The sequence below is a fragment of the Bidens hawaiensis genome, unplaced genomic scaffold (genome assembly GCF_021521415.1).
Source record: "Bidens hawaiensis isolate Kalapana, Puna unplaced genomic scaffold, B.hawaiensis_p1.1 tig00029296_1, whole genome shotgun sequence".
NCBI lineage: Eukaryota > Viridiplantae > Streptophyta > Magnoliopsida > Asterales > Asteraceae > Bidens > Bidens hawaiensis.
The window spans coordinates 225,384-239,340 of record NW_027494831.1 but is presented as its reverse complement, the minus strand read 5'-3'; the positions used below and the strand labels follow the sequence as shown (position 1 = coordinate 239,340).

Genomic DNA, 13,957 nt, shown 5'->3' with positions numbered 1-13,957 from the left:
GGGTTGAAGCACTTCACACGGCATGCTATATTCACAACATATTACCAACTAAAATCCTCCATTTCCGAACCCCCATATCTGCCCTCTACCTAAAAGACCCAACCTATGATCATCTGAAAGTATTTGGATGCACATGTTATCCTAATACTAACTCCACTCGACCCAACAAACTCGCACCACGATCCATTAAATGTGTCTTTCTCGGTTACCCGGCCGATTATAGAGGCTACCGTTGACATTGCCTCCGGCAAGGTTTTTTTTTTCTCCCTGACATGTCACGTTCGATGAGTCGTCTTTCCCGTTCGCTTCCGTCTCGTCCTCATCCTCACAAAACTACACATTCTTAGATGATAGCATCTCACCCCTTATATACCAACCCTCACCACCACCTACAGAACCATATCCTAACCCTCCACCTACGTCCACAAACCAACTTTCCCCTCCTGTTACCTTAGCACCCTCACCCTCTCATGCAACTCAACAGCCCCTATCACCCACCACACTCCAAAATATAAATGACAACATTGAGCCACAACCTGTCAATTTACCACCTCCACAACCGACATCATCTCATCTAATGATCACCCGGTCAAAAGTCAGAACATTTCGCCCCATAACGCATCTTAACCTCCATGCCCAAACCGAAACCACAATCTCACCCATACCCACCTCACACTTAAAGGCCCTTACCGATCCAAATGGCGTGCCGCCATGACCGACGAATTTAAAGCCTTGATGGATAATAAAACTTGGGTTCTTGTTCCTCGACCGCCAGACACGAACATCATCCGGTGTATGTGGCTATATCGCCACAAATTCAACGCGAATGGTTCTCTTCAACGGTACAAGGCTCGGCTAGTTGTCAACGGGAAAAGTCGACAAATTGGCATAGATTGTGACGAGACATTTAGCCCGGTTGTAAAGCCCACTACTATTCGTACCGTGCTTAGTCTTGCGGTTTCTATTGGAGAATAACTGGTGAGAAACTGGATTGTGAAACTTGAGTCGTAATCACGGAAATTGGCGGTGAAAATACATATGGTTCTGATCGGTGGAAGTGGAAAAAACAAGAACTAATAATTCCTTTTAGGAATTAAATATTGTGACGATATTATTAATTCAACTTCTTGAATTTAGTAGCTGGAGAAGAATATAAGAACTTCGAAGCAACAAACGAATTATTGAACTTCTTTTAAAACTTAAACTTCAACTTCTCTTCTCTTATTATTAATGAAAAACTTCAAAGTATTTATACACCTAACAATCATAACTTGACTAGAAATAGGAAGCTAGTAAAACAATTTGACTACAACTAGGAAACTAATAAAAGATAAACATAAATAAAATTTGATATATTTGAATTTGATCTCCTCCTTATCCTCCCCTTGAGATCGACCTAGCCACCCTCGTTTTTATCTTTAACGAATCGGGATTAAATATATCATTCACCCCCTTAATCTTGATTCGTTCATTTCAGATCTTCAATCCCGAGCAATTTCCTCATCTCTTCAAACTTTAACTTCGGTAGCGCTTTTGTAAGAATATCCGCCTTTTGTTTCTCTCCACTAATATGCTCAACTTGGACTTCACCACGTTCAATACATTCACGAATGAAGTGAAATCTAATATTGATATGCTTACTTCTTCCATGAAACACGGGATTCTTCATCAAATAAATAGCAGATCTATTATCCACATGCAACGTCACCACCTTTTCTTCATGCCCGGTCAACTCGCTTAACAATCCCCTTAACCATATAGCTTGACAAGCCGCAGTTGCTGCTGCCATATACTCAGATTGACACGATGACAAGGCTACAGTTTGTTGCTTTTGTGAAAGCCATGAGATCAATGAACCACCATAATAAAACGCCATTCCGGTGGTACCTCGTCCATCCGTTTGATCCATACCATAACTACTATCACAAAAACCAATCAACTCCCTACTACCGCATCCATACGTTAAACCATATCCACTTGTGCCTTGTACATATCGTAATATATACTTCAGAATCTGCATATGGGATTGTTTCGGTTCTTGCATGAACCTACTAGCAACTCCAACTGAGTAACTCAAATCAGGCCTCGTGTGTGTTAAATACCTTAAGGTACTGATTATTCTCCGATATTCGGTTGCATCAACGGGCTCGCCTTCTTCATCTTTAGTCACTTGCAACCGATGTTCCATAGGAAATCGAGTCGGGTTGCACTCACTTAAACCTGCACTCATTAAAATTTTATTAGCATAAGCTTCTTGTTTCAACTTTATCTCATGCTTCTTTTGACTTTTGAATTTTTTAATCTCGGCTTCATTCGAACCAGTCGCGATAAGATCATCGACATATACACCAACAATGAGAATGTCGGTTCTTGTATTCCGCTTGTACACCGCTGGTTCTCTCGGACATCGAATAAAATCCAAACCTTTTAACGTTTTGTCGAGTTTTTCATTCCAAGCTCGTGGGGCTTGGCGAAGACCGTATAAAGCCTTTCGTAACTTATAAACCATACCGTGTTTCCCGGGAACTTCAAAACCATTAGGCTGCTTCACGTACACTTCTTCCTTCAGCTCGCCATTTAAGAACGCCGATTTAACGTCCAAATGGTAAACGAACCAACCATAATTCGCCGCAATTGCTAAAATCAAACGTACAGTTTTCATTCTCGCCACCGAGGCAAAAACCTCATCAAAGTCTACCCTGTGCTCTTGCACGTACCCCTTCGCGACTAATCTTGCTTTGTACTTTGTTATTGACCAGTCTGCATCACGTTTGGTTTTAAACACTCATTTCAAACCAATCGCCTTGTGACCCAGTGGTCGGTTACATAAGTCCCACGTATTGTTTTGTTCGATTGAGACTAATTCGTATCTCATTGCTTCTCGCCATTTTTTGGAATTCTTTGCCTCTTCAAAAGTAGATGGCTTTTCATCTAGGAGAAGACATTCTCCTTCACAAAACATTACATAATCTTCAAACCTTTCTGGAGGGACCGACTGACAACCAGTTCTTCGCAGCTTAGGTTCGGGATTTCTTTCCGGTTGGTCTTCAAATCCAGGCCCGTTAAGGTCTGTTGGGTGTTCGTTCTCGACTGCTGGAACTTCTTGTTGAACTTCTTCTTGGACCGGCTTGATTATAAATTCAACCCATTCAGGTCCGGTTCCGACTTGACACGAGTCGGTATGTCGAGACCAGTCAAACTTTTGACTTTCTTCAAAACGGACATCTCGGCTCACATAAATACGGTTTTGAGCCGGGTCGTACAATTTGTAAGCTTTTGATCTCGGTTCGGTTCCGAGATGTACAACCTCCAAGCTTCGGTCATCTAATTTTTGAAGGTTGGCGGTGGGTATCTTCATGTACGTTAAGCACCCAAACACTTGTACGTGTGTTATGTTGGGCTTTCGGCCCTTCAAGGCTTCATAGGGGGTTACCGTCTTCAATGCTTTAGTAGGTACCCGATTCAACACGTAAACCGAGTGTCTCACCGTTTCTCCCCATAAGTTTTGTGGAAGGTCCATAGCTTTCATCATACTTCTTGTTGCATTTAGGACCGTTCGATTTCGCCTTTCGACTCCACCGTTTTGTTGAGGAGAGTAAGGAACCGTAAACATTCTTTTTACTCCTTCTTGATCACAATATTCGGTGAAAAGTTTGTTGAGAAACTCGCCACCTCGATCGCTTCTTAGAGCTTTAACCTTTAGCGAATGCTCTAACTCTACTTCCTGTTTAAACTTTTTGAAAATACCCAAAGCATTATTCTTATTTTTAATAGTATAAACCCACATATACCTCGTATGATCATCTACAAGAAGCATAAAATACCGGTTTCCTCCCAAAGTAGGAGGTGAGATTGGTCCAAATAAATCGGTGTGAACCAACTCAAATGGTCTCGTGGCACGGAACATGGTGGTTTTAGGAAACGGGTTTCTACTATGTTTGCCTAGCATACATGCATTGCAAACATGCTCACCATGCAAAGTTTGAATATCGCCATGCACCATATTTTTAGTCTTCATATTAGTTAATGTTTCAAAATTAACATGACCAAGTCTAGCGTGCTATAGCCATCCTTGGTCTTTAATGGAAGCTAAAAGACATACCGGGGTTTCAATTCTGGGCTCGATCTTATAAAGACGGTTTGGACTTCTCGGGACTCTCATTAGCAAGCGATATCCTTCCTCGTATAACTACAAGTGGTCGTTTGCTATCCAAACCTTACACCCTTCTTCGGTAAACTGACCAATGCTCAATATGTTGCTACATAAGTCGGGTATGTAATAGACGTCATTCATAACCCGCTACTCACCATTCTTGCAATCGAAAATAATGGAACCTCTCCCTTTAATATTCACTTTGGACCTGTCTCCAAATTTCACCAAACCGCTCACTCGATAATCAATGTGGGCAAAGTGGGCTTCACACCCGGTCATGTGATTAGACGCTCCATTATCTAAATACCAAATTGAATCGCTTACCGAGTCGTTTGCATAACTGATTGGATAAACCTTCTCCTCATTCAACATAACTTGTTCTTTATCAACTTCAACCGAGGCCATCATAAGAGTTGGCGGCTTGGCCTCAGCTTGGTTCAGATTTGCTTCTTGAGTCGGTAGTCTCGGACATTCCCACGCAAAGTGGCCCAAAACATTACAATTATAACACCGAACACCGCTGTTATCTCTACCTTGATTTTGACTATTTTGAATGTTATGACTAGTACCTTGATTGCCGTCTCTTCCTTGGTTGTTCGTGTTCGGTTGGTTACTGTCTCTTCGGTTATCATAGTTCTGATTGAACCGACCTCGTCCTCTACTTGAACCTCGACCACGGCCTCTTCCACGGCCCCGTTGGTCATAACTCGAGGTGCCACGACCCCGAGCATAATTTTTCCGATCATGATCGGTGTCCTTTTTTCCTTGATAATCGTTTTTGGCATACAGTAATTTTCCCATCTCGGCCATTGCTTCCTTGCCTTTGATTCTCTCTTCAAAAGCCTTTAACCTTGCTATACAATCTTCAAACACCATATTGTTAAGATCGGCCCACTGTTCGATAGTTGCTACAATAGCAATAAAATGGTCCGGAACGCTGTCGAGCAGTTTTTTTACGAGTTCATGATCTTCCATTGGACTACCCAAGCTATCAAATTGCGAGGCGTATTCCGTTATCTTCCCGGCAAAGTCTTCAACGGATTCTTTTTCACCCATCTTCAATTGATTAAAATCTCGCTTTAATGATCGTAAGCGAGCTTATTGCACACGATCAGCCCCAAGAAATCTTACCCTTAGTGATTCCCAAATCTCATGAGCATCACGGGTTCTTGCAACTTGCATCAGCACGTTTTCCGGTAAGGCTTGTAAAATAATAGCCCTAGCCATCTTGTTCTTTCTGTCATCTATGGCTTCTCCGTTCACCACCTCCCATAATCCTTGAGCATCAAGGATTGATTCCGTAATTACAACCCACGTGTTGTAGTTTGTTTTTGTTAACTTCGGACACTGCAACGAAGTTGAACTTGGCTCCCTTGCTTGCACAATCGGTCTTTCATCCGCCATAATACCCGGTCTTCGAGTTTCTGATTTGATGTGGTTAGTCGCCCCACACCGTTCTTGAACTTCCCAAAGATCGTAGATCGCCTACGCTCTTGATACCAAATTGTTGGAAAAAACCAAAATTGGATCTAGAACTCTTAAATTTGAGTTGTGTTACTCTAACTTGAACACGGAAACTGAACTCCTACGCATATGTGAAAGATTAATGTTTTTGAGGTCAATAACATGACTATCTCTAGTCATGTTAGGATTGTTAGCCTATAAATAGTTGAAGTTTTATTAAGAATGATAAGAGAGAAGAGTTTTCAAGTTAATAATATTCAGCTCCTTTATTTCGAAACATCACAATATTTATTATTGTCTTGATAGGAATCCCACCTCAATTATTGACCACAAAAACAATAATCCTTCACAGGTGCGTACGAGTTCCGTTTCCGTGTTCAAGTTACAGTAACACAACTCAAATTTAAGAGTTCTAGATCCAATTTTGTTTTTTTTTCCAACAATTTGAATTGTTGGAGAATAATTGGTGAGAAACTGGATTGTGAAACTTGAGTCGTAATCACGGAAATCGGCGGTGAAAATATATATGGTTCTGATCGGTGGAAGTGGAAAAAACAAGAACTAATAATTCCTTTTAGGAATTAAATATTGTGACGATATTATTAATTCAACTTCTTGAATTTAGTAGCTGGAGAAGAATATAAGAACTTGGAAGCAGCAAACGAATTATTGAACTTCTTTTAAAACTTAAACTTCAACTTCTCTTCTCTTATTATTAATGAAACACTTCAAAGTATTTATAGACCTAACAATCATAACTTGACTAGAATTAGGAAACTAGTAAAACAATTTGACTACAACTAGGAAACTAATAAAAGATAAACATAAATAAAACTTGATATATTTGAATTTGATCTCCTTCTTATCCTCCCCTCGAGATCGACCTAGCCACCCTCATTTTTATCTTTAACCAATCGGGATTAAATATATCAGTTTCTCGGGGTTGGAACATTCACCAACTCGATGTTAAAAATGCATTTTTACACGGAAACCTCAACAAAACCGTATACATGTTTCAACCTTCGGGTTACACAGATGAACGTTTTCCTAACCATGTGTGCAGGTTAACAAAATCGTTATATGATTTGAAACAAGCACCGCGCGCCTGGTACGATAGATTCGCAACATATTTAACAAAATGCAGGTTCTGTAGCACCGTTAGTGACACCTCGTTTTTCGTTTACAAAAGGGGAAATGACTTAGCTTACCTTCTGTTGTACGTGGATGATATTATTTTAACAGCCTCAAATGACAAACTACTACAACACGTGATCAAGTCTCTCTTCAGCGAGTTTAAAATGTGTGACCTTGGTCCCTTGCACCACTTCCTTGGAATTAATGTTACCCGTCACACAGGTGGTCTATTTTTATCCCAAAGCTCCTATGCTAATGATATACTTGCTCGTGCAAACATGACATATTGCAAACCCGCAACAACGCCGGTTGATCCGGGCTCAAAACTTAATGCAAACCTTAGTAACCTAACGGGCCCGTGGCTCATAATAATAAACCTAAAATATCCAATACTGACGACTTATTGACTACAAATGTACCATATTTCTTTCATGGTAAGATGCAAAAGATGTGATTTCTTTAATGGCGAGTATTTCATTTGGGATGATGGCCTGGTCGGCAGTGCCATGTTTATTTATCATATCTCTGTAGTTTATATTGAGCATCTATGTCATGTCATAACTTTGTTGAAAAATATGGTCACACTTTCATATGCGATTGTTGCATTTACACATTAACAAAAGTAGTACTTGTAATTTTGTTGTCTAGAACTCTAGTTGATATGAAAAAGAATGTATAATTAAATTGTGTTTAAACATATATTTTAATAATATACGTAAACCAGTTTAATTATCAAACTATAATACAATACATAAGTCAAATTAAAATTATTAAAAAAAAGTATATTGTTTTTCCACATAACAACCGCCTAATTTAAACAAAAAGAAAGTAAAACTACATTATTGATATGACTTTGTAACCTTTTATAAATTATAATTAGGCTGATCGTTGTAGAGATGTTAAAGCCATCTAAACATCATTTTAACGCTTAATTCATCACCAAACCACAACACCACCATTACCATGCTGGCGGCTGGTGCCAAACAGTCTTAGCCCATCGACGCCATTCTCCTAGCGCCCTCTCACGTCCACTTTTCCACCAGTCACATGTAAACACACACCTACATTCCCCCCCCCCCCCATTTTTAGATTAGTTAAGCCACAACACACTTGTTAAAGTGTGGGTTAGAACATTTACAACGCCAAACCTCCTCAAACTGCCATATCAGACTCCAAACTTTTCTAAAAAACCACTTCATTCCCTAATGCCAAACCTCTATAAACCCATTAACAATTATTATTAAAATTATATATAAATAATATGTATGTATACATGTGATGTGAGAGAAGGGTCCTACCTCAACCGTCCACTCCACGGCTCCCAAAGACGAACCCACCTGTCAGACTTTGGCTCCACAACATGACTCTTCCGCCTGCCTCCCGTCCACGTGTGCCACATCCTCTTAGACCCCAGGATGTGGCACACATTGTATATGCTCTTAGAGCTTCTACAACATGCTACACAGTTCGAGGTCCGGATGATGTGGCAAATGAATCGACTTGGGGTGGCAAACTTCCCTTGTTGTGGAGCAAGTTTCTGAAGGTGAGGTTTGTGAATACAAGATGGGGCCACCCTTTTTATCTCTCTCTCTAGATGTGGACAAATAAACCAGTTAACCGAACTGACTCAAAAATGAACCGAAATTGATTATGTAGAAACTAGTTTTGAACCGATTGAAACCGTAGGTTCGGAACAGTTTGTAATTTTCTCCACCAAAACTGGTTCCAAGCCGTTTAACTGAACCGAAACCGGTCAAAACCCGAACTGAAACCAATCAAAACCCCCAACCGAAACCGATCGTAACATTGTAAGAAACCGGTTTTAACCCGAACCGAAACCAACCGGTTTTGACTTTTGGTGACCAAACCGGTTTGTGCACCTCTAATACACACAATTATAATATTTTACTTAAGGTTTGTGGAATATTTGTTTTTAAGAATAGTGAAGGTTTTTAAGAAAAGTTTAGAATATGGTGTGACGTTTTATTGCTCTGAATGCTTTTAGTTAAAATCCATTAACTACGTGACACTGGCATAATATTTTAAACAACACGAGTCAGCCCGTAACACACAAGTTACTTACTGTCATCATTTCACTAGAAATAATAATTAAACATATAAATACAACAAGAATTAAATTTGTATATGATTCCTAAGAATTTGCATAATACTAACTAATAAGCCCAGTAGGCCTATGCTATAAAGCCAAACTCAAATGCGATTCAATTCAGTGGTCAACAACTGCACCGATTTCTTCTCCTGCCGTCAGGTATCGAACCCTAACCTTCCATTACTAAACCCACATATTATTTATGTTATAACCCAACATTAATTTGTTGATTGATGTATTTGTATGTTGTTTGTTGATGAACATTTGTGTTAAGTTTACAAGTTAATTAAAATGTTATAATAATAAGTTTGATGTACTAGTTTTTTTAAATTTGAAGGGTTTTAATTTTTGATGATCAGTTAACATTTTTATTATTATTATTATTATTATTATTATTATTATTATTGTTATTATTATTATTATTATTATTATTATTATTATTATGTTTGGAGTTGGTATGCATTTGAAAGTTTAACAAAGAAATGATTTTTATAACAATGAAACAGAGGAATTGATATTCAATGTTATGATATCTTTAAGTACTTCACCGTAGAAGTGTTAAACGGGTCGTGTTTGCGGGTTGGTCTGTCTAACCTGACCTGAACCCGAAAATCGACCTGAACCTGAACATGATCCGCACATTTGTGGGTCGACCCGGACATGACCCGTTTGACCCGATTTTTTTTTAGTTTTCACGTATTAATGCTTTAATTTTTCATTTTCACAACAAAAAATCACAAATTTATATAAAACAATTACATATTAGTTTTAAAATCTTTTGTCAATTTTCTTCGGTAGGGGTGTTAAACGGGTCGTGTTTGCAGGTTGGCCAGTCTAACCCGACCCGAATCTGAAAATCATGTAAGACACATGAGCCTGAACATGAACCGTGTATTTGTGGGTTGACCCGAACATGACCCGTTTGACCCGATTTTTTGTTAGTTTTCACGTATTAATTTTTTAAGTTTACATTTTTTACAACAAAAAATACAAATTTATATAAAGCATTTACATTTTAAAATAATTAATTATGAAATCTTATGTCAATTTTCTTTTTAGTTTTAAATTTTGGCATAAGATAACCAACTAATTTAATCTATTACACAAAACACATTTATAAAAAGTTGCAAAATAAATGGGTTATACGGGTCAAATCACGAACCCATGGGTTGACCTGAGCCCGACCTGTTTAGCTAAACGGTAGCGTGCTTGAAACTAACCCGACCCGAACCTGAAAATCTTGTAAGACACGCAAACCTGAACATGAACCGCGCATTTGTAGGTTGACCCGAACATGACCCGTTTGACCTGATTTTTTTTAAATTTATATTTTTACAACAAAATAAATACAAATTTATATAAAATAATTGCATTTTAATTATCATCTTGTGTCAAAATTATTATTTTTTTTAGTTTTAAGTTTTGATGTAAGATACCCAACAAGTTTAATTGATTATACAAAACACATTTAAAAACAATGTAAAATAAATGGGTTAAACGGGTCAACCCGCAAACTCATCGGGTTGACCACTGAACCTGACCTGTTTAGCTAAACGGGTTCGCAGGTTTGAAACTAACCCGAACCCGTTTATGCCAAACCGAATCCACGAACTTCGTGTTAGGTTTGTGCTTTCATGTCATGTCGCAAATTTACAAACTTTATACTCGAGTTGGTGTTATTTTAACTTATTTTACTTTCTAACTTCTACATTCAGGAAATTATTTGCAGCTAAACAATCTCTGTGTTCATATGGATTGATTGGCAATTCATGAGAGGTGTAAATGATGAGGAACCACCTTCAAAACGTTTGAAATCATCCTATAGCGATCATTCAAACGGCAATTTACTAAAATACCCTTCATCTCGCTCAATGGGTTCGTCACTGGCCCGACCCGTAAATGATGAGTTAATCGGTTCAAAAGGCGTTAAAAAAGTCAAGTTTGATGAATCAATTGGTTCAAAAGGAGTTAAAAAAGTCGAGTTTGTTCGAATCATAACTGAAGCATTATACTCTCTTGGGTATAATAAAACCGCTGCTCATCTTGAACAAGAATCAGGAGTAACTTTGCATTCATCTAAAGTTACTGTTTTCATTAAACAAATTCTTGACGGTTGTTGGGACGAAAGCGTAGCTTCTTTGCATAAGATTGGCATAGTAGACGAAACCGTTATTAAATTAGCATGCTTTATAATATTACAACAGAAGTTTTTAGAGCTTTTGGATGATGAAAAGGTTATGGATGCTTTGACCACACTAAGGACCGAGATAGAACCTCTTTCGGTAAACACAATCAGGGTCCGAGAGCTTTCTTCGCTCGTTTTGTCTCGTTCAAATCAGGTCAACAATGGCCAAGATTTGGTCAAGTCAAAGGCCAGGTCAAAGCTACTTGAGGATTTACAGAAGTTATTACCTTCAACAATGATGACACCGGATAAAAGACTGCTGCAGCTAGTAGAACAAGCTATTGACTCGCAGCATGTTAATTGTTTGTTTCACAATTCTTTAATCGGTGAACATTCGTTGTTCACTGATCATCGTTGTGGAAAAGATAATATTCCTGCAAAAACTGTGCAGATTCTGCATGATCACCGTGACGAAGTTTGGTACTTGAAGTTTTCTAAAAATGGGAAGTATTTGGCTTCGTCGTCTAGTGATTGTTCTGCAATTATTTGGGAGGTGATAACTGATAATTTCTTTTGTTATTATTTAGCTAATCATTTTTATTCTATTCTTTTGGTCACTTTTATTTAGCTAACTCATTGCATTCAAAGATTTAGATTATTATTATTATAGTGATATTGCTTACATAATCTGTTTTATTTCATTTGTTAATTGTATGAAGAGAAAATTGCATAAATGGTTTAGACCATATTGCAAGTTCGGTCTTCATATTTTAAAGAGTAAACTGCAGTTTTCGTCCCTGCGGTTTGTTTGAATCTGTAGTTTTAGTCCAATAGTTTCAAATCTGCGATTTTCGTCCCTGTGGTTTCATTTCACTTGCAATTAAACCCGACCCCACTAACTCTGTTAAGTATGGTCGTTAAATCCGTCAGTGTGCCCCTCACGTGAGGGGCAGTTTTGTCCTTTTTCTCAAGCAAATAAACCCCAACCCTAATTCGCAAGCCCACTCGCGTGAGGGTCTGAGGTGTATTTGGCGAAAAAAAGAACAAAATTGCCCCTCACGTGAGGGATATGCTGATGGGTTTAACGATCAGACTTAACGGGGTTAGTGGGGCGGGTTTAATTGCAAGTGAAATGAAACCACAGGGACGGAAATCTCTGATTTGAAACTATTGGACTAAATCCGCAGTTTTGGACAAACCACAGTTCACTCTATTTTAAAATTGCAAACTTAGTCCAAATATTTGTGAGAGGGTTGCACGTTTTTAGAAAGTTTGGACTAAGATAGCTATATTTAAAATCTGGGGACCAAACTTGCAATATGGTCAAACCACAGGGACCATTTGTGCAATTTTCTGTAAAAAGAATTACAAATTAGTTGCAGAAAGTTTAATAATCTGTTTATCTTTTGTTCTTAAAGGTTAATCTGGATGGTAGACTTGTGTTGAAGCGTAGATTAACGGGCCACCAAAAGCCCGTTTCAAGTGTTTCATGGAGCCCGTGTGATAATCAAATCTTAACATGTAGTCTAGAAGAAGTTATCAGGCGTTGGGACGTTTCATCGGGTGAATGTCTGCAAGTTTATGGAAAAGGTCTTGTTGGTTCGGTTTCTTGCAGTTGGTGTCCAAATGGGAAATATATTTTCTCTGGTTTAACGGATAAAACCGTAATTGTGTGGGATTTGGATGGAAATGAGACAAATTTCTTTGATGGAGAAAAGACTATTAAAATTTCGGACTTGCAAATGACGGTTGATGGGAAATTAGTGACGCTTTTTAAGGATAATGCAGTACTTATTCTTGACAAACATTCAGGGGCCGAAAAGTGGATCAAAGAGGATGAAATCATAGTTTCGTTTACATTATCCGAGGATAATAAGTTGTTGCTGGTTAGTCTTGCGAATGAAGAGTTACACCTTTGGAATGTTCAGGGTGAAATTCGACTTATTTCAAAGTACAAGGGTCATAAGCGTTCTCATTTTATTGTTCGAGCCTGCTTTGGTGGATTTCAGCAAGCGTTTATCGCCAGTGGCAGTGAAGATTCGCAGGTATATTTTATATTTTTATCGTGCAATCGTTAAAAACGCGCTATCGGTTTTTGCTGAATTTGCAGATTAGTCCCTGGACTTTATATTTTTATTATTAAACCCCTTAGTTTTTATAACATGCGTGTAGGTTTACATATGGCACAAAAGATCCGGAGAGCTTATTGAAACATTGGGAGGTCATTCGGGTGTTGTAAACTGCGTGAGCTGGAACCCGGTGAACCCACATATGCTGGCCTCGGGTAGTGATGACCGGACCATACGGATTTGGGGTTTGAATCATGTGGGCCCCGGTTCTAATAGTCGCATTAGTTATTGCAATGGTGCAAGTTAAGGATTTCATGTTCGTAATTAAGAGAGGTACCAAGAACTCGCATTACTCGTTTATCTTTCTTGCTATTGAGTTCATGTAAATACTTCGTACCTGGGCTTCCTTTTTGATGATATTTTGAAATGCTTGCTTTTGATTGTGGTTTGTTTCCATTTTGATTTGTTTAGTTGATATTGTTATGTGGATGTCACCTAAATACTTAGTATATTCCAATAAGAAATAACAATCTCATACTCATATTTAAACTCCTTTTACGACGCGTATATATACACGATCATACAATGGAAGATTGTAACGGATATATACACAATATTCGCAACGTTTGGTTAATCAAACAATTTAGCAAACGAATCAACATCAAGAAGATCAATCTGATTCCCGGTTTCTAGGACACCGGTTTCTAGGACACAAGCGTTACGGCTGTCTTCATGCTTAATATATGAGCCACGGGTGTCATCTTCGTGTGGAGGTGGAGAGATGGCCGAAACGGTATTGTTTCAGGTGAGTTATTGAACAAGGGTCTTGAAGCTTGATGAGTGAGTGATGTAAACTTTGGGCTTCAAGTTGTTTAGCTGGCGGTGGTGGTGACGGCGGTGGT

The 13,957-nt window shown here is 38.5% G+C and overlaps 2 protein-coding genes across 2 annotated transcripts; one reads left to right on the top strand and one right to left on the bottom strand.

The window, feature by feature from the left end:
- Positions 1 to 4,300: 4,300 nt before the first annotated feature.
- On the bottom strand, positions 4,301 to 5,209 carry LOC143578574 (uncharacterized). The gene has a single exon (XM_077062109.1). The coding sequence runs from the start codon at positions 5,207 to 5,209 to the stop codon at positions 4,301 to 4,303; it is 909 nt and encodes a 302-aa protein (XP_076918224.1).
- Positions 5,210 to 10,606: 5,397 nt separating this feature from the next.
- On the top strand, positions 10,607 to 13,393 carry LOC143578580 (WD repeat-containing protein 26 homolog). Its single transcript, XM_077062113.1, has 3 exons — positions 10,607 to 11,539; positions 12,405 to 13,031; positions 13,159 to 13,393. Exons 1-3 carry the CDS (start codon positions 10,631 to 10,633, stop codon positions 13,360 to 13,362), a joined length of 1,740 nt encoding a protein of 579 aa, XP_076918228.1. The 5' UTR covers positions 10,607 to 10,630; the 3' UTR covers positions 13,363 to 13,393.
- The last annotated feature ends 564 nt before the right edge of the window (positions 13,394 to 13,957 follow it).

Excerpts from the sequence above, each read along its gene's own strand:
- LOC143578574 (XM_077062109.1), bottom strand. The coding sequence starts at position 5,209 with ATGGGTGAAAAAGAATCCGTTGAAGACTTTGCCGGGAAGATAACGGAA.
- LOC143578580 (XM_077062113.1), top strand. The coding sequence starts at position 10,631 with ATGAGAGGTGTAAATGATGAGGAACCACCTTCAAAACGTTTGAAATCA. Across the intron at positions 11,540-12,404 it reads GTTCTGCAATTATTTGGGAG|GTTAATCTGGATGGTAGACT; the intron begins GTGATAACTGAT and ends TTGTTCTTAAAG. Across the intron at positions 13,032-13,158 it reads GTGGCAGTGAAGATTCGCAG|GTTTACATATGGCACAAAAG; the intron begins GTATATTTTATA and ends ACATGCGTGTAG.